Source organism: Nilaparvata lugens, chromosome X (assembly GCF_014356525.2).
Source record: "Nilaparvata lugens isolate BPH chromosome X, ASM1435652v1, whole genome shotgun sequence".
In the NCBI taxonomy this organism is placed as follows: Eukaryota; Metazoa; Arthropoda; class Insecta; order Hemiptera; family Delphacidae; genus Nilaparvata; species Nilaparvata lugens.
This window is the reverse complement of record NC_052518.1, coordinates 71,680,977-71,702,389: the sequence shown is the minus strand read 5'-3', so window position 1 is coordinate 71,702,389 and position 21,413 is coordinate 71,680,977. Positions and strand designations below refer to the sequence as shown.

Genomic DNA, 21,413 nt, shown 5'->3' with positions numbered 1-21,413 from the left:
AATCTACTGAGCATGCTTTTACACTCTTAGCAGCAAAAATTGCTACTCCACCATTGTGAAGCACTCTACGTGAAAAATCAGACATCAGTTCAAGGCCTTTTATTTTAATATGCTGCAAATCACACCCCCTCAGCCAGTGCTCGGAGAAGCATAAAATATCATATTCATCAAATTGGTCAATTGCTTCAACTTGGTAAACTTTATTACTCAAACACTGTATATTACAGAAAAGTAATTGTAGACTTGAATCCATCAGTCTTTCTGGCAAGCAGCCTGCTTTGGTTTGCCTAAAAAAACGTTTGGTTGATTTTTGTTTTTTACACTGGTTGGAGTAAATTTTTTAACTAAAGTACCCTCTGTCCAAAAATCAGCACTCAAGACAAGGTTATAAAACTTTTCAGAAATAGCAAGCTTGAAAGAAGAGTATGTATCGTACCTTGATTTCAGTTTGTAACAGTCAAATTCGGAGCTGGCTATACCAGACTGAGTCAAATATGTTCAATATCCGAAACTCCCACCTCAGGTTGAAGCCTTGATATAAAAATAGAACTTTTCTTGTCCACGGTCTTCAAGGGTTGCACACTACCTGCAGTAGGCACTGGAGGAGAACTCTTTTTAGAACCAATAATATGTTCTGGCTTTTTTGCCACAGCAGAACTATATGAAGTCACCTTCCTACTTGTTAGGTTCACAACAGGATTAATAGGACAGCTGGGCTTATCACAGTCAGTTGAATCCAATGAAACATTCACCGAAATATTATCTTTTGAAACAATGTCAGCAGGACAGTTCACAACACGATTACCTACAGTAGTCACACTATGTGAACTTTCTATCACCTCAACTCTTCTGGAAAGTTTCAGAATGTTTTCACTCAGATTTTTGATTTTGTCAAAAATTGAAGTTGATTTACTTCGATCTTCCTTGCAATTTAAATTTGAAGGAGTCGCAACATTAGCCAGACACTGAAGATTTTAACGTTGTTCTCGTATCTTCCTTCACTGCCATTATAACGTGGACCTCACTATAGATAAATTGAAATATCGCAGATCTGAGGCACTTCCCTAACAACAACCTCATTCAGTCCGACGTCGAAATAATACACCTCAAGCTGGACAAAATATCGGATATTGAATTGCACGCTCAATAGGTACCTATCTCCCCTCAATGGCAGATTTTCAATTTATAACCAAACTTGTTTTTGTCTCGCTCTTGTAGCTTCTTTGGTCATTACTCTAGAAGGCATTGCTGGCTGTGGCATTATTAGAATGAGATAGAGAACCGGAAAAAGTTAATTGTCTCTAGATCTTGATGCGCATGCGTCGAGCGTTGACCGACGGAAGTGAGTGAAGCCATCGCCCAAGATAACGGTAGTGTGAACAATTACTGTAGATAAATTTATAACTTTCTGTTTACTATTATAGGAAAACACAAAATCTTTGAGGTGTGTTTTTGAAATCATTCGGTTAAACATAGGTCAGCTTCAAGAAATACAATCGACCTCCACTGAAGAATATTTTAACTATGGCGGAATAAGGCCTGCTTGTGCATTTAGCCCACTTGTATTAGTAAGGGGCTTATTTCCAGAACGTAGGAATTGTTTATCAGTCATTTGTATTGGTAAGTATTCAATTCAATGATTTTCTAACGTATTGATCTTCTCAATTCAAGATAATTCTTTCAGAAACTCTTTCATCTCGTAAGAATTGTTGCCATTTGACTGAATCTTGTGTATAGGCTATTTGGTGTCATGAATAATTTTAATTCTAGGCTCGGGCGACTGAAGGCTAGTACGCTGTTTTAAATATTTGCCAGCATTGGTCTCTTTTAACACTTCAATCAGCTTGTATGTAGTGATCTCACTGTGATTTATTTCTATCAGAATCACATTATTATTACGAGTACGGTAATCGTAATAGCCCAACAAGTTTAACAATCGTCATGGGTTACGAATTCAGCGTTTCCCTTGGGGTTGAAAATAATTGGTTAAAAATGGCAATTCAACCAACAGAGCATGTCAAAATTAAACTACTTTATCTTAATGACTTACATTTATCTTATGTACATCGGCTAATTTTTGCGTAGGTTAGTTTAGTTGAGCCTAGTAGAAATTTCCTGGTGGCCTAATGCTTAGTCACACTCTACTCCTTGTGGTACTATATTTCTTGAATTGAGTCATATTTTTACTGAACATTTAGTTTGTCAATAGGTTATCAGTTTTTGTTTCGCTAAAAACTAGATACTTTCTAATTTTAAGGTTATTCCATGCATTATTAGTCGATTGAGCCTTTGTAGTACAACTTAATGTAGCCTACCAAAGGCCTAGTAGGCCCTTTTTTTGTTGTGTCTTGCTATTTTAGCTTTCTTTCTCTTTTTTATTTTTTGATGTCTCCTTGTGGTATTATCTGTGATCATATTATGGACCTAAAATACTAAATCCATTTCTGGATTACATGTTTCCATACAACAAAATTGTTGTAAGCTTCTTATCATGAAATTAGCTATCGTAATCATTCATTTAGACCTGAATCAACCTAACCTTCATTGTATGAGACCATCTCAATGTCGAATGAATTGAATCAATATACACTGATGTTCGCCAGTATATTAATGTGCTTGTGCAAGTTTTGATACTCCCTTTATCATATTTTCAAGTTGAGTATTTTTTAAGATTGTTTTTGTAAACGTTGCAGCTTTTCTTTCTCATTTTATTAACATAGCAGGATTATAAATGTTTGCTATTCAATACTAATATCTTCAAACAACACTCATTGTTTATTACCTGATCCATTCTACTTACCAATCATCTATAAAACTAAATGCCGGTTGCACAAAAGTTAAATTTCAACCATGATTGATTCCACGAAAACCAATCAGAGAAGCAGTCTTTTCTGAAAGGCCTTCTCTGATTGGTTCTTGTGAAATTAATCACGGTAAAAATTCAACGGGCTTTTATGCAACCGGGCCTAAGGCCTCAATTATACGAGGTTTTTCGCGTTCTATAATTGAAGTTGTACTTCAAATGGAGCCACAATGATGTTGAGATGCAGGCTTGAATGTGAATTGAATGAAGTGATCTAGATTAGAGTTTAGATGCGAACTTAGATGTTGGCAGCTCATTGATGGCGATTCTTCAACACTCAGTTTTTAGATCTTGCTTTTGCAAATCCTTGCCAATTAATAACGAAGTTTTAATTCAATTGATCATAATTTGCAATATATAACTATATACTTATTCACAACTTCAAGCTACACTTCCTTTGTTGAGTGGAAATGTTTTGAAATAAATTCAGTGCACTGATTAATTCACAAGATTTAAATGAAACTACTTGAAATTTTCATGGAAACTTACTATATTAAACTAGTGTCTATATGCTGTTGTACTAAATAACTTTAGTTAATTCATATTGGATTAGTAGTCTCATATCTTTTAATAACAATTGGTAATATTTTGATATTTTACTGTACTCTCATGCTGAACAATCACTTAGGTAATTCTTTGTTGAGTGATAAATCAGAGTTAGTGCAGTAATAAGTTATATTTTGGATTATAAACAATATGAAATTGATGAATTTTCCGTTGATTCGTTTGTGTTCAGTAAAAACTTTTCAAATAAAAAACATCATTTGATTGCCTGATTACTAAGTGCATATGCACATATTCTGTACAACATGGACATTAATTGTGCTCCGCCTTATGCACATTTAGTGTCAGCAGTTTCAATTTAGATTATCAATTTGATGCTTTTTAACGGTCATTATAATTTATTCAATCAATCAATTATACTAATAAGCATCGATTTCATGCTTTTTCATGCTCATTATAGTGAATTGAATTGAGATTTGAGAAGATGATCTCATTGGAATACGCGCATCTAAGATAGATTGAAGGATTATTGACTGGTGCATTGGTGGCCAAATTCAAAAACCGTTTGATTATTGGTACTCCCATTAAAATAGTCACTTTGTGACAGAAATATTTTGGAATCATTCCATTGAACTTTTTTATTCTTGCCTTTGAATAATACTTATAAATATTTTATAGTTTTGATCAAGTAATCCAAATTGGTTCATAATGTCCTACATCAATATACGAAATTATAACAGTAAGGTTCGTCATAATCAGACTTAATCAAATTCGTAGATACTTTTGCTTGTGAATCAATTTCAACTTTCATATTTTTATAAATCAAGCTGAAAACAGCCTGAAAGCTGTTGAAGTTCGTTTGCTTATGAAAATGTTTGAAAAATATAATTTTTCCTTGCATTAGGTAGTCGATAAAAACATCCCATGAGTTCATGAAATTCCTTTAGTTAATCTCTATAGGGCTACTGATTTATTTATAGGATCAATGATTTGATAAAATAAAGAGGGTACTTGATAACTTCCTCTTAGTTATTATTTGAAAATGAACATCACTACCTATAAATTATCTACGATATTAATCTTTGGAACTTTTCAAGCTGTTTGAAATTTCTCAATAATTTGAGAGGATTATTTGAATATCTTTTTTAAATCGATACCCTGATAGAATTTTAATTTATCTGAATATTTTCCTGTAGTTTTATCATCAGAGGATAAATTGATAATTATTATTTAACTCATGAGAAATGTTCTATGAACTCGCTTGTATGTAGTTAGAAATGAATCCCAATGAAATAATAAGATTAGTGGAATAAATTCATTTAATGGATGAATATTGCCGTTTATATCACTCTCTCCAGACGTTTATCTCAGACTTTATCAAATATCTACTTTTAGGAAATGATCAATTGGTCCTAAAAGAAGATTCTTTTTTTTAGCATTTGTGGATTTTTTCTTGTTAAATGTCAGTATGACAGAATTTACTGTTATCCTACTTTCCTATCAATATTGGTGGTCTATTCAAACATCGATTATATTTATTTGTGCACTGTTTCATTTACTTCTTGATTGTTTACCGTAGCATTGTTTAGCTATCATATCCAATGAGCGAAACGTAGAATTCCTCTACTAGAATTAGACATTCCCAAATAAATTGAACTCATAGATATTTGAAATAACTTTGAGAGGTGGAAAAAATAAAACTGGACTATGAACTTAATTAGTCATATTAATAATTTCTGAGCTTTTTTCTGTGATACTTTTTATTTTTGAGAATTGTAATCTAATATCACAGCTAACAAAAGGAAAAATAATTGAAAATCAAACCACATATATTTATTTAGAATTTTCTCCTTAACCGATAACTCTGACCATTAAAGCGTCTTTTGAACTCGAACGTTTCGAAAGGATTACTTAACCAATGAATAGCATTATGGAAGAACGACTGTATTTCTATAATTATTATTCTTATCATGAATTTCATATGATCTTGGAATTTTAGTTGGGTACTGTATTTTCCTGTAATAATTCTATTAGGTTTCAGCATCGAGAATTTTTCAAAATCTACAATGAATACTATGTGACTTTCCCTGTTGAAGTATTTGAGTAAAGCAAGGAAAATATAATTTCTATATTATAGACTATCAGTGGCTACGTTATATAGCTTAAGTAGGCGTTCAACGAACTGTAATCAACCAGAGGGCCTGCAATCTTCCTGATTTTGACGTTAGTTTCCGTTTGTTAGGGAAAAAGTCACTAATTCCTGTCTCTTCATTGTCAATATTCTGTGCTTCATGCAGAATAATTGTAAGACAACAAAATACAATTTTAAAATCTATAACAATGTATCATCAAATTTTGTGTCAAACTCCTAATGATATTGTGAGAGTCAAGTTCCATTGAATAATTCAAATATTGAATTATTTTTTTCAATTCAGTATCTAGTTTCAATAATAGTTAATCAAGAAAGTTGAATTGATTGAGATATTAGAAAGCAAAACTCGAAAACCCCTATGCTGTAATTTCTGAATGAGTTAGCTTGTGAGTGATGATGTATCAAAAATAAGTAGATGATTTATTGAGTTCTGTATGTACATCCAGAAAATATTTTTTCATGGATATTCTCATCATTATATCTATTATATTTTACCTAGAATTGGTATTGAAGATTTTGAGATTTACGATGTTTAGGGATTGAACCTGCAGAGGATATTCATGAATTTTAATCATATCGGCTACTTTTATACCTGGGGCTGGGACCTGTGTTATTTAAATTTGATGGTCCTTAGATATAGAAACAACTGATTGAAATGTCCACATACTAGAAAGCCAATGCAGGAAATTCACTGTTCAGTGCGTAGGCCTTAGCTGGCACTCAAATTCATTCATTCTTAGCTGATTCATTTATTTTTTGCTGGAGTAATTACATCAATCGATTAATATTGTGTAACGGTAATTGAAGGGATGATGAAGGGTGAATGGACGGACCTACAGGTTTTGGTGGGTTCAATACCACTCTGGAGTGAATCAGCTTGAGCAGTAAATTTTGAGTCATTCATCTTAACTATTCGAGTTAGTTGATAAACTGTAGGTTACTGTGCTGACTTGAATCATGCAAAATTATGATGTTCCATTCATCAAAGTTGATATTAGAATTCAGCACGAATCATATAAAAATTATCCACTTGAAAAACTACATTACTTGAATGCTAGACAGTCTGTCAAATAATCATTTTGCTCTGTTCTACGCTGGAGCTTTATGATTAGCTATATTTTCGAATATCACTTTCTCAAGTCTTCTTCATGTGCTATTAACACGTCTTCATCTATCTTAATCACTTATAATAGTTATTGAAGCCAGATAAATGAGTTTAATGCATTGTGTGAAGTCTATTTATTAATATGATAACACAAATCTGTTCATAAAGGAGGAAAGTTCATAAAGTGTCTTTCTCGAGATGGTTGTCATTTCACTTCTGGACGCAAACGAGAGCCCATTGTTTGATGTTTAACCCCTGTTATGATTTCGAAGTGAAAATAATCATCTTACGATATTGATCGTTTCTAAGTGAAGACAGTATCCACCATACAGTATTGTCGTAGTGAGTAATAACATTATCTACCCTACAGTATTATTTGGTTTGCTGTTTCACAGTAAGAACATATGTGTTATAGAATATAGATTCCAGTGAATTGTCTTTGAGAGAAAAAAGTTGTCTAACCTGCAATATTATATTGTTTGCCATTTCACAGTGAAAAAAATAACTTTGGACTAATAAAATATTGTTTGTGTATATTGTATTTTGAGAGTTGAATTGTTGTATCTTCTGAAATATTATTTCGATTTGTTTTTTCAGAGTGAAAAATGCGTGAATACAAGATCGTTGTGTTGGGAAGTGGTGGTGTAGGTAAATCTGCCCTGACAGTGCAGTTTGTTCAGGGAATATTCGTCGAGAAGTACGATCCGACAATAGAGGACAGTTACAGGAAACAGGTCGAAGTCGACGGCCAGCAATGCATGCTGGAAATATTGGATACAGCTGGCACAGTGAGTATCTTAATTTCTATTAAATTAACAATAAATTCGGGTGTGGAAAGCAATACTTTCCACAAATATGGAAGACGGCCAAGCAAATTAATTTGTAATCTCTGCTCTCCTTGTGGATCCGCCATAATAAATAAATCGTAAATATGCAATTGACAATCATGACAGTAGCAATTGTCGGTTTCAAACTCTTCAAATTCATAGTTGTGATTAGATTGCTAAAATCAGATTGCTTTACTTTATGTTTGATCCTTCAATAATTTTAAACTAATTCTTTTTTGATATTATTTTAAGTAAGACGTTTCTACACTTTTGTAGGTAATTCAAGTTAGGTTCAGGTTTAACAGTTTATCAGTGTCAGCTACAACATTATTCGATGATCTGGATATCATGCAATTCAATGATTATATAAGTAATTGGGTTGTATTTATATGAAACAATGACGTTTGAGCATGTAAGAAATTTCATTCTTTGAATTTGATATCCTCTCATATCAACGTGTGACCGTAAATTTATTGAAGTAAGTGAAAACAACTTATGTTTCATTTTTATTGATGAACTTTCTCAGCTTCAACATCTGATTTGAACGACTATTTACTTGACCAGTCAGTTCATTGTGATGATTGTGTTTTTGAAGTAAGATAGGATCAAGCAGCACCATTTCAATTATATAACAAGAGATTGACTAAACAGCAAATCAAACAACAGCTTTTTTACCATAAGATTCAGCTCATGAATAGATTTTACTATTTATATGAATAAATCATAGTGATTATAGAGAGGACTGATCATCCTGTATTTCAAAAATTACAGGTTCTATGTCAAATGCCCCGGGACTATTCTTGTAATGTGGTTCATTGATATCATTACACTGTCATGGTCGTTTTTTCTGAGGCTGATGCCCACATATACCAGCGTCTTGTGCACCTGGTCATGATGATATGGTTTGATATACACTAAATTTTGAAGTGTGATTTGAACGACCATTTAACAAAAACTCAAAGTGATTAATTAATTTTGTTGTTTGTCTTTTTATCTTATGATAGATACCTACATGTGTCTTGCTGGATCCTTGCAGTTTGATTGTAAATCGTTCATTGATTTGTAGCTTTTGCGGTATTGACTTGTAAAACTCTCAAAAATTCTTTAAAAGCTGTGATGAACATTTTTTTAATTTCATGTAAGTTGACTATCAAAATGCACATCTTCAGTCTGAATGTAGTTTCTGTAGAACTGTTTTCCCTCAATTCACTTCCCTGCACTTGACTAAATGGTTTTAGTTGGGTTCACACATTTATCAATTAACGTGTCCGGTCCAGTGAAAATATAATTTCCATGAGATGCAATGGGATTAGTTGTTTGGCCGGACTGAGTGGGAACCCATTAGAGATCATGGTAATAATATATTCACTGTACCAGACACCTACACTGATACTCATATGTGCAATCTTTATCCAGCTTCATTCTTGAAATTCACTTGAAGATTCATTTTCAATAACTGGATAGTTTTAAAATGTATGCTTCATCTGACTTCAGTAAAATCGATGTGTTATTATTTTCAGGAACAATTCACAGCAATGAGAGATTTATATATGAAAAATGGCCAAGGATTCGTCTTAGTGTATTCAATAACAGCCCAATCCACCTTCAACGACCTTCAAGATTTACGTGAACAAATCCTGAGAGTAAAGGTATATAATTGAAATCATACTGTATTAAGAAATCTGCTCACTATGAAGTGCTTGATGACTGCTTAATTTGAAGTGAATGAATAAATTAATGAAGAAGTTTTTATTCTCAAAAAGCAAAAATGTTACAAACATTTGAAAGATAACTTCACAATAATTTAAATGAATAGTAGCCTACTCCTCACCTAGAACGAGTCAAGTAAGCCATACAAAACACTAATAGGAAAAAAATGTTTATTGCTTTAATAATCAAATCTAATCATTCATTACAATGGAACCCCAATTATCCTAATTAATTTGGACCGGATCCAATTCGATTAGTCCAATTTTTGGATAATATTGGAGTTTTCACAACAAAAAAACTAAAAAATATCAACTAAATAAACTAATAATCCTCTTTTAAATATATTATAGATTTAGTATTATTTACTTCAATTATATCCGGTTAAATACTTTGATGTATAAATTAAACTAAAAGAGTGTTACGCTTAATGCTTTTTAACCAATCTGAAATATACGGAAATTTCGCCTGTTCTCTTCTAAAAGCTATTCGAATAATCAGAGTTCAGATAATTGGAGTTCCACTGTATTTTAGCTGTAGAAAACATCAAAAGTGATCTGAAATTTACATGATAGAACATAGGAATAGGCTACAGTATGAATAAAGGCTAATAATAATAAATAATGCTCTTTCATATCTGAGAGAATCTATCATATGTATGATTATCATCTACATGGAGTTAATACAAACCTTATGATGTACTATTTTGTATTATTTTTGGCAATGATCAAATGAAATAACCATTAACTTATAAGAACTACCTGCTATTAGCAATAATTCAAAAACATTCTGCTAGGAATTTATTTTTTAGCAAACAGAACTAATATGATTTTATTTGATACCATTACTAAATGCCTCATGCATATATTTTTTCTATGAGGTATATTTTTGCTTGTAAAGCGAGAAGATACGTACTCCTCGATGAAACTCGGCCTTGAAATAGGGTTGAATTGCATTTTCTATGCAAATTTTAGGTCTTAACCTAAAACTTGGTCTTATAATAGGGTTGTTTTAGCATTTTTTACAAGTCAAAACAATTATAAACCTGTAATTTTGAATTCAGATAGATTAGAATCTGAATCAAAATAGTTGCAAAATAAGGCAAATGACATCGAACCTTATCCTAGTCAAGGAATGACTCCAAAAATGATTCTTACATAAATTTTAACGCAATTGTATAGTTTTCTTGAAAAAGCGTTCAAAATGAGCTTATGATAGATGTCAATAATGGATTTTTTGCATGGATATTGAACCAAGCAAGATATAGACGTATACTTGAATTAAATACATCTATTAGCGTTTGATGTACAGTATTTGACAAATTAACTGTCAACTATATATGTTCTGTTATTTAAATTTGACAATAATTATATTTTATCAATTATTTTTTTTTAGGATACGGATGATGTACCTATGGTTCTTGTTGGAAACAAATGTGACTTGGAAGATGAACGAGTGGTAGGCAAGGAACAAGGAATCAATCTTTCCCGTCAGTTCAACTGTGCTTTCATGGAAACGTCTGCCAAAGCCAAAATTAATGTTAATGATGTAAGTTCAGTGGCAACTACATTTTTTCATAGTTGAAATCATGTGGCGCATCTGAAAAAACGTTAACAATCAGTTTATTGTTTTGATTGCAATTCTTGCAATAATTGAGTTTCTCTTGAAGTTTTTATGTTGATTGGATAAGAATCAATTCTAGTTCAAACTATTTAAATTGACAACAAATAGGAATTGAGAATGATATATAAAGATGAAGATAGTCAACACTAGGCAATAGTTCAAACTATTGAAATTGACAACAAATAGGAATTGAGAATGATATATAAAGATGAAGATAGTCAACACTAGGCAATAGTTCAAACTATTGAAATTGACAACAAATAGGAATTGAGAATGATATATAAAGATGAAGATAGTCAACACTAGGCAATAGTTCAAACTATTGAAATTGACAACAAATAGGAATTGAGAATGATATATAAAGATGAAGATAGTCAACACTAGGCAATAGTTCAAACTATTGAAATTGACAACAAATAGGAATTGAGAATGATATATAAAGATGAAGATAGTCAACACTAAGCAATAGTTCAAACTATTGAAATTGACAACAAATAGGAATTGAGAATGATATATAAAGATGAAGATAGTCAACACTAGGCTATTTAGTCTAAAATAGCTTTATCCTTGTAAGTTCAGTAAGTTAATTATCATCATAGAAGAGTAATGGAGAAATAGAAAGTTTGTTGCCATGCTAATACGTAATGTCCAATTTGAACCGTCGCTAGCATTGAACTGCTCTATTTGTTGGATACTCTGTGGAAACTTTTTGAAAAATGTGTGTGTTTAAACGGCGAGACTCCAGCACAACATAGCTTCAAGTGAAAGAAATCGGCTTGAGTTACAGTCACATCTGGCACGGCTCGCCCTATTCCATGACAAATCTAGTGCATTCGTAATCAGTACATATGTTTTCTCTATTTCACCATACAACCAACAATTAATGTCTCTTTCATTTTTTGTTGTGAAGATTTATTTTTGTGAAAAAATGAATACTAATCTAATGTTTCGTAATTTTTCAGATCTTCTACGATCTAGTTCGACAAATCAATAAGAAGTCTCCGGAAAAGAAACAAAAGCAAAAAAAGAAATCTCCATGTGTACTTGTATAAGGGACACCTGTAAGGGAGGGGATATATGTGTATATAATATATATATATATATAAATATATATATAATTAATATATCAATACAATACAGTTATTGATTTGAAACCATGCATTCACTTGTCACCGTTTACTGTAATATTTATAAAATACAACTAAGTGTGGTCTACCCTTAACAAACAATGACCTTCAGTAACATTTTGAATGGCTCGGATTATTATGTGATGCACAAATTCATTAATTTACGATTCCCAGTGAGTTGATTGAGAGATGAGAATTGTTTGCATATACTTATATGTTATTTACATGTATATGTGTACGTGTAAAAACTCAACTGGTTTTTAATGTATGCTTGTATGTTCACATACTAAATTTTCTCGATTCGACCTCTCTTCTGAATCTCATCTGAAATCGATTATAAATGTGTGAATGACACTGGGATTGGAAAATTCTACACTGCCATTTACGTTCTAAAACAAACCTTGGAAATCGTACTTTTTGTCTCGACCTCAGTTCTTAGCTACCAGTTAATATGATTAATCGTAGTGAGTGAATGCAATTAACGATATTTTGTGGCGTAACTGTTTTCCCCTAAATTTTAATCATTGATTGATTCGATTCAGGAACCATCATTGATAATAAATTCTGAAAATGCAATATTTATTGCTGCACTTTGATATTATTGAAACTGCAGATGATTGTTTAAAAAGCAAAGCAAAGTCTGAATCATTAGTTTTATGTGATTGTCTTGAAATTATTATTGAAGAGCAACTTGCCTTGGTTGTCTTCCTACGACTAATATATAAATTATCCTATATTTGTAATTAGCTATTATTCCTCAAATGATCAAGCCCAGTGTTTGCTTACTTTCATCCATCACAATGTCGACGATATTATGTACAAGTATAATTTTTTAAAACAATTTCACATTCTATTTAATTTATTACTTATAGAATAAATTTTAGGTATTTTACAATTTATTATATTCAATTTTAAGCCTGGTTGTCATGGGAAGTGATTGAGAATAGGAAATGAAATGTTAAAAGTCAACCGAACTGTTGATGGCTTGAGATTATAGAAGTGTGCAATCATGATTGTCAATATTGAGATTAAATTCTAGCTTTAAATATTTGATAGCTATCTCGACTATTGAAACCTCTAAATTATTCCAATTGACAAAAGTTCAGTTTTTCAGGTTTCAACTAGGCTACTACAAGCATTAATTATCTTGGAAAGTCAAAGCACCCTCTTAAATTTCAAAGTGGAGTCATTAATTGTAATGATTTCTCTGACAAATTGTATGTATATTATATTTTTTTACATTTCTAAATCAATCTAAACTTGTCCTAATATATACCATGATAGTAACAAATTAAATTTTAATTTTATCATCGATAATACTCAATATAAACGTATGGTTCATGATATTTATATAGAAATTTATTACCTTCAAAATACAAATCCAGTGTAAAATTTTGTTACAATTAGTAATGTTTTATATAATATTTTTAATTGAATTATATATATTTGTTATAATTATTCTGTGATGAAAGTCGTCATATTTTGATAGCATCATAGAAAAACGTTGCAATTGATTAATCAATTGGACAATTTTTCGTTGTGAACTCTTTTCCTAGAACATATTATGAGTCTTCTATTTAAACTTGAGGCAAGAGAGAGTGAGAGTGCGTGTGTATGTGTGCGTCCAACAGTAGAACAGAACGCGAACACATGAGAGCATTTTGCATATGTCAAAAAACATGTGCAATATGCATAGTTGAATTTATCCAATCACTACAGTTGATATTAATTAATTACATCCATAAAATAATATATATGTGTGTATAAAATTATACTGTACATAGATATATATTTATAATTTGAGCATCAACTGCTACCGATACATCTTTTAGGAATGAATGATTAGTGATTAGGACTGTATAATACCAACTGTTGTTATGTTAAGATTTGCGGTTAATAAATAACTATTGTATCAAAATTCACGTATATAAATCAATACACTCCTAATGTTTTATTTTCATTTCCAGTAGTAATAATATATTGTATCAAGTTGACAAATTTTATCACTGAACGTCGGTCGATTTGTGAACCTAAATTATGGAAGTATTAAGTTATGTATTTTGAAATGGTAAAATAGATGTGGTTGATTCTGTAGTTGTTAGAACTTAACAGGATCGTGCTTCAAGAAAGTTTATTGCTGTTCCAACAAATTGCGATTGATGTATCATATAATCGGTTAATGAGTTTATGTTTTATTTGGTAGGGGTTGCATTAATCAAGAACAAACTAGTGAAACATGGATTCATTTATAAATATTTGTTAATCTTTAGGACTATCTCTTTTGTCGTTATTGACATTTTTACTAGGGAAGGTTATAATAATGTACCGCTGAAAAATTCTTCAATTTCTCTCTTCCATTTTCATCTCCTAGTATAATATTGGATAGTTGTTGAAAGTTTAATGAGATGATTCTTTAGAATCTTTGAGATTCCAAAAGCTTTCTTATTCGTTTTTCATTTATTTTCAACATTAATTTTCCGTCGATGAAATGTGTTTACTTTTTTATATTTGAGTGGTGAAAATTTATTGTTTTTCAGAAACGTATAGATTTTTATTGATTTTCAAAGTAATATTTTCTCTCCTTTCAAGGATAATAATTCCTTTCAAGGATCATTTTAAAATTACATTGAATATGATTATGGTCTGTTTCATTGTTAATAATTAATTTTGGAATATCATACAAATAGAAATGTTGGATGTGAATTATATTATACATTACATAAATCGAACATTTAAAAATATTTTTTCAGGCTGCTGAAAAAGTTATAGAAATTTGTTTGAACTCATGACTTTCATTCCACGTTTTCAAGTAATAAGGAAATTCATATAATTATCTCCTCATATACCGAATAATCTGATAACTTATTGTTAGTGCAAATGTATAGCTTCACTGAACTATGTAGATAAGATTTATATTTTTTCTATCTTCTCATAGCATCGACCTCTGTCAAGTTTTATAGATCAAAGTGTATTATATCAGAAATTTATCCTATAAATCTATAATTGTTTTATCAAATTTTTTATTCAACAATTCTGCACATTTACGTTTTTATTTAGCTTTTTATGACTAATTGAAAAATGTATTGGGTACTCTTGTCATGATAAGCTTGCATTTAAAAATGTAATGTATTTCTTCTACCCAAATTTAGAGATACCTTATCTGTTTTAAATTTATTTATCAGTGATGTGATATTTCTATTTATCTTTTATTCCACGCTATTAAATTATTTTTCCAAGTAAGACTCATTTTTTCAGAGTTACTCACCATAACCTGCAAGGTTTTTCGTTCATTCAATTGCCTAATATTTATTTCGATTTTTTAAATCAGAAAAATGTCAAGTTGTGTATTTGTTATCGCATATTTTATCATTAATTACTCTAACACAAGTTCAACCTGTGCTCAAACTGTGATACAATGGAATACTCGATTGATATAACTAGAGATAAATGCTGTGTGTGAATCCTACCATGTCAGTCGATTTTATTGCTTCTAATACAACCTACCAATAACAATCCATCAAATTTTTAATTTAATTTGATTTTTCTAATATCAAAGAATTTTTGATGAAAATTTCAATCACTCCAAAGTGGATAGAATTTTATACTTCACTTAAATCTCTTTTACCAAAAACACAAAAATAATACAAATTTGTGACAGTTCACAGTTAGACAAAAACAATAATTTTTATTCTGAATAGCTATATCAGCTATCTTATTTTTATAGGTACGGCTGGAGTTGAAGACTACTTGTATACAGTGGCGGTGAACCGAAATACTCTTAGTACGTGACGTCATTTTGACGTCACCGCGCATGCGCAGGAGGCCGAAATAAAGATAGTAGGCATGCGCACTGGTCAAAATAATCTTAGTATAATCACAGAGAAGAGGATCTCTTCTCTGTGGTATAATGACGTCAGTGCGCATGCGCTATATAGTTCTACACTACCACAGCAACAAGTTAATGCTCACGCACGCGAGTCCGCGTGATCAGTGTTACCAACAATAGAAACTCTAAACTATAATTTCCCTATGGATTCCTTCAGCAAGATTTCCTTCCTAGCAAAAGCTTGGTGCAACATCAAGATCATTAATGATCATAATGATGATACAGTAATGATCATCCAGATCATTACCTTACTGTAGTAAATCAAAAAAGCTGTTTTGTGGGAAAACAGCTTTTATGTTTCTACTCTAGGGGAATTATCTATTAGAAGTGAACTATAACCAATCAATATTCATTTGATGAATTAATAGATTACTATGGCATTTCTTCCCAGCTTACCATTCATCAAATCGATTTTTAAGGCTAAATATTTTTTTAAGGAAAATATCAACTTAGTTCGAGTTGATACAGTAATGCATTGGAAGTTTAGTTCAATTTTTCGACTTGATATCATATCTGGTGAAATTTAAACAACATAACATTTTAATTTGGAGATTGATTAATTAGTTTATTGATCATATTAGCAATTATTAGGTAGTTTTATTTCAAATAAAGGGTCAAGTTCAAATTCAAATATTCTTTATTCCATACAAAATACAGATATATTGTAATACAGAGCATGTTTTACTGGAATACCCCTACAAGACTATTCGTCTGAGTGTAGGGGGTTGGTTCTTGTTACAGTGGGTAGCCAATAGTCTATTCATAATATTATATAGGTAATAGAATGTCCGGCTTTGTTAACTAGAAGGTGAGTATAAGATAGTTTGTATTATAATTTGAAATTAAATATTATCTATTACATTGTTCATTGACAAAATTTCATAAACAGAAAAAGATTGATAAGAGTAACATTTATACAGATTTGAGAATTGAAATATGAATAAATTCTTGAGATTGCACAAGTGAAATATATTTTGTATATACTTATTGTAAAAAATAATGGTAGCTTTTCATATATAAAAAAAAATTACCGAGGAACAGAAACCAGCCGATTCCCCAGTGACCATTAAAAAGAATATAGTAATGAAGTTATGTAAATCTATAAACGATTAAATAAAGTGTGTGGTAAATATAAAGAGAAGAAAGGTAAGTTTGAAAATTTATAATCTCAAAAATGAAAAAAAAATCTATTTATGTATAAAAAAAGCGTCAAAAGCATCAAATTAATAGAGATGATCTTAGTGCCAATAAACAGACTGAAGCAGGCTTTCTGACGACTCCCAGCCCAGGCGGTATAGCCACCCCTCCACCTTACGCTTGAATGCAGCCACACTGCATTCATCCATATCAGTTCTTATCTCAGCGGGCAAATTACGATAGACCATTTGAGCCAAATAAAAAGGTGTCCTCAGCTCCACTCCATGAACCACCTGCGGCGTCGCAAAACCGAAGTTAACCTAGCGCCGCAGTGCAGGATGGTTTCTTACAGCTTGGCGTTGTTGTCATTCGAGATGGGTGTCTGGCTTGGAAGTGTTTCGGCCGCATTGCAGGATGACTGTTAACAGTTGCCGGAAAATCAACAGCTGGATTTTTTTTTGTTATTTTTCGTGATAGAGAAATTCTGATTGCAGATTCGTTCTCAGCGACCCCAAGTTTAGCCTAAAGGCTCAGAATGTCAACAATGTTTTTAAATAATTAAAAATCATCATGAATGTCATTAATATGGTAGTACACCACGTTTCTGGAAACTTTTTACTGGTGACTGGAGTTATTATTGACACACAAAAATAAAAATAGTCGTGAGAAAGAAAACTGCTGATGAACGCGAATAAGACCGTCACTCCATTGTTCTATTGTCTCGGCTGCTTGGCTGAGCCTGGCTGGAGGGATGAAATAACCGACTGGTTTGTTCTTTCGTCTGTCCGCTAGGCGGAACTACGCCGACCATTGCTGGGTGGGAGGTGTTACTGCGGCCGCTCGCATTCCCACCAACGCTGCTATTATTTGCTGTCTCAGCGCCTAGTCCGATTCAGCCAAGCAACCAGCCTGCACTGCGGAGCTAGGTTTACTGCGGCCGCTCGCATTCCCACCAACGCTGCTATTATTTGCTGTCTCAGTGCCTAGTCCGATTCAGCCAAGCAACCAGCCTGCACTGCGGAGCTAGGTTTAGTTCTATACCGTGTAGGATAGGTATGTAAAATATCTGATAAAATTTTAAGTTTATTAGTTTTTAGGTAGATCAATAAAGATTTAATGTACAATTGCCTTACATTTAAAACTGTAAATTCTGTAAAAAGTTGTGCTGTTGGATATCGGCATTCCTTATTTAAAACAGTTTTGATAATTTGTCTCTGCGACACCGCAAGCGGTTCAAGTAGCAGGAAGGCCTCCCCAAACCAGTATGCCATACTGTATAATAGACTGGACGTATGAGTAATAGACTGTCTTACACTGCTTCTTAGTCAAAACTTGACTCAATTGCGAAAAAGCATACAGTAGCCTTCTAAGTCGCTGCTTCACCAACTGGATGTGCGGACTCCAACTTAAGGTGTTATCAATTGTTATCCCAAGGTACTTATATTGATTAACTCTTTCTAAGTTTTCACAGTTGCAGGAAATTGAAGTAGAGTCCCCACATGAGTGGAGTTTCAGGTCTTTGTGTCCTGGATCTTGCTGATTACGGGTTACTATAGGCATGTACTTGGTCTTGCTGATATTGACAGTCAAAGAGTTATGGTCAAACCAGGCCTTAATTCTAGACAAGTCAGCTGTAGCGTTCCTGTATGCGTCGTCCCATAATTTACCAGTTGAGACCACAGCCGTATCATCAGCAAATAAAAAAAGTTTACTTTTGATGCTCAGCAGTGGTAGATTATTAACATATATCAGGAAGAGAATAGGCCAAGAGTACTCCCCTGCACAACCCCGTAATCAACTTGCTCCAGGCCACTCAAACTATCATTGATCTGAACATATTGAACTCTGTCTTTCAGGTAGCTCCTGAACCACTGTAAAGCTGGTTGTTTGATACCCATCATCTCCAGTTTTGTCAAGAGCTTCTCCCTGTCGACTGAATCAAATGCTTTTGCTAGGTCAAGATAGGTAATAATTACTTTGTTCCTCGGTTTTATATTATCTGCAATATATTTAGATAAATCAAATAATGCATCAGAAGAATTTTTTGATTTCTGAAAACCGTATTGTGAGGTGGATAGAAGGTTATATCTGTTCAAGTACTGCATTAATTGTATCTTTACGCATCTTTCAAGGATTTTTGAAATTATAGACAATAGTGAAATGGGACGGTAATTGGTGTAATTATTTTTTGTGCCTGATTTATAAATTGGAATTACTTTTGAAATTTTCAGAATGTCTGGAAATTTACTTGCCTGGAAGCTCAAGTTTACTAAATGTGGAATAGGGTGTAGGAGGATGTGGACGTTTTCTTTGATTACCCTAGCAGGTATACTATCGTGGCCTGGGGCGCTATTACCTCTCATGCTATCAATTACGTTCTTAAGCTCATCTTGTGTAACAGGCTGGAATTCAAATAGGGACTCGACAGCATGATCGGAATCATTTATTTCTGGCTCACCCATAGGAGTTAGCGAGTCGGCCAAGCTCTTCCCCACTGAGGCGAAAAACTTATTGAAATTGATGCTAACATCGGTAGCATTCTGTTGAGTCCGCCCATCCTGCGCGAAAACATCGACCGGAAATGCTAGCTTTTTATTAGGTCTACCAGAAACTTCATTTACAGTTGACCAAAACTTCTTGGGATTGTTTGAGACTTCGTCTAATTTGTTTTTATAATAATTGAATTTAGCTTGTTTGATCAGGGAGTGTAATCTATTTCGGTATTGTAAGAATTCATTTTTCAGGTTAGCATTGAAAGGTTGTTAGTTCAATCTCTTTTTTAATTTGTCCCTATGCCTGATTGATTGGATTAAGCCTATGCTAATCCAAGGCTTCAACTTATTATTTCTTGCATTTACATGAATTCTTCTAGTATTTAATTTTATTGTATTCTGGAGAGTTTCTATAAAAAGGAGTGTTGCAACACTCACATCAGATTCATCACAGTTGGAGTCCCAATTCTGTAATGAGAGAGCATTTTGGATTCCTGTCCAATCTACCTTTGAGAAATACTGATCTTTATTTGTGGTTTTTACATCCTTATTTGATAGAATACTCAAACATATGGCATAATGGTCAGACACAGCAGTTTGGAGAATAGCAGCTGAGGCATTAAATGATAGTGGCAATTTAACAAAAAAATGGTCTATGCAAGTGTTGCTGGCCGGCCTTGTCACCTTGTCTATGCATGCTGTTAGTCCTGCTTCATTCATCACGTCAATGACTTTTTCCTCTATGGAACCTGGGACAACGTTCATGATATTGCAGTTTAGATCTCCAGCAAGTATTTGCATTACCCCATTCCTTGATTCTTTGAGATAATTATCTAGAGCATTCAAGAAAAGAGATAAGCTGGAGTTGGGACTTCGATACACCGCAAGGACTTCACAGAGTGTTCCCTTCCAGTCAAAGTTTATCGATAGACAGGTGGCCAGACCGCCCAGCTGAAGCTCTCTGCAAGCTACTGAGAGATCACAGTCGATGTATACGACCACACCATCGCACTGGTTGAGGCTATTATACGACCTGAGGAGCGTATACCCCGGGATTTCCAAGAGGTCACTCTCGTCATTTAGCCATGCCTCAGTCAATATTATGCAACTAAAACGATGTTTGAGGCTCTGTAGAATAATTGTAAACTCATCTATATTTCTTCTATAACTTCTAATGTTTTGGTGGATCACTGAGAAACCGGCATAGTCTCTGTTTTCAGAAAAACTAAATGTGGAATAATTTAAAGAAAAATCATTAATATCTGCATACTCCGTGCATTCAATTGGAGACGCATCGATTGGCGCCATAAAATCGCTCATTACTCTTATCTCTTATTACATAAGAAGCAAGCCGAGCCGCCTGGTGCACTCAGAATCTATACGAGAGACAAGACATGCTATTTTGTTAAAGAAAACTTATGATATAACATTAAACACAATCGTAATAACTATACATACACACCTGTATCAATACAGAATCAATAATATAATTATAAGCATAGAGACTCAATAAGTATTTATGCATTATTATTAAGCCTAGTAGTAGTAAAGTAATAGCCCATTTATAGCTAGTCAATCACTCATCAATAATCTACTCTTCGACTCATAAATACAGACTAGCCTATAGGCGGCTATAGTTGAATGTTAAAAAGGAGCGTAATAGATATAAATAAAATGAATGAAATAAATAAATATTATTTTAAAGACCGTTAGTAATAATTATATATTGGAATAAAATGCGTTTTATTAAATAATAATTTGAAAAAAATAAAAAATAAATATTTTTAATTGCATCTAAAAAACTTAGGTTGGCGGGAGTAAGAAAATATTATTGGTTTGAGAGAATAATGAAAATCAGTCTATAATAAATAGACTAAGTCTAATATTATTGTCATTCGACTAACTCTTCTATTAGTCAACTATCATTAATATAATCATATTGCAGATATCGTTAATGTAAGAATAATATATCGTTAGTAGAAGAGTCATC

The 21,413-nt window shown here is 32.6% G+C and overlaps 1 protein-coding gene across 1 annotated transcript; it reads left to right on the top strand.

Annotated features, from left to right (window-relative positions):
• The first annotated feature begins 1,251 nt into the window (after positions 1–1,251).
• On the top strand, positions 1,252–15,374 carry LOC120354428 (ras-related protein Rap1). The gene is made up of 5 exons (XM_039441577.1): positions 1,252–1,620; positions 7,222–7,412; positions 8,972–9,100; positions 10,554–10,706; positions 11,744–15,374. The coding sequence occupies exons 2-5, from the start codon at positions 7,230–7,232 to the stop codon at positions 11,831–11,833; spliced, it is 555 nt and encodes a 184-aa protein (XP_039297511.1). The 5' UTR covers positions 1,252–1,620; positions 7,222–7,229; the 3' UTR covers positions 11,834–15,374.
• Positions 15,375–21,413: the final 6,039 nt, after the last annotated feature.

Bases quoted from the DNA above. Each gene is read 5' to 3' on its own strand.
- LOC120354428 (XM_039441577.1), top strand. From the start codon at position 7,230: ATGCGTGAATACAAGATCGTTGTGTTGGGAAGTGGTGGTGTAGGTAAA. The intron at 7,413-8,971 runs GTGAGTATCTTA...TATTATTTTCAG, and splicing joins TATTGGATACAGCTGGCACA to GAACAATTCACAGCAATGAG. The intron at 10,707-11,743 runs GTAAGTTCAGTG...GTAATTTTTCAG, and splicing joins CCAAAATTAATGTTAATGAT to ATCTTCTACGATCTAGTTCG.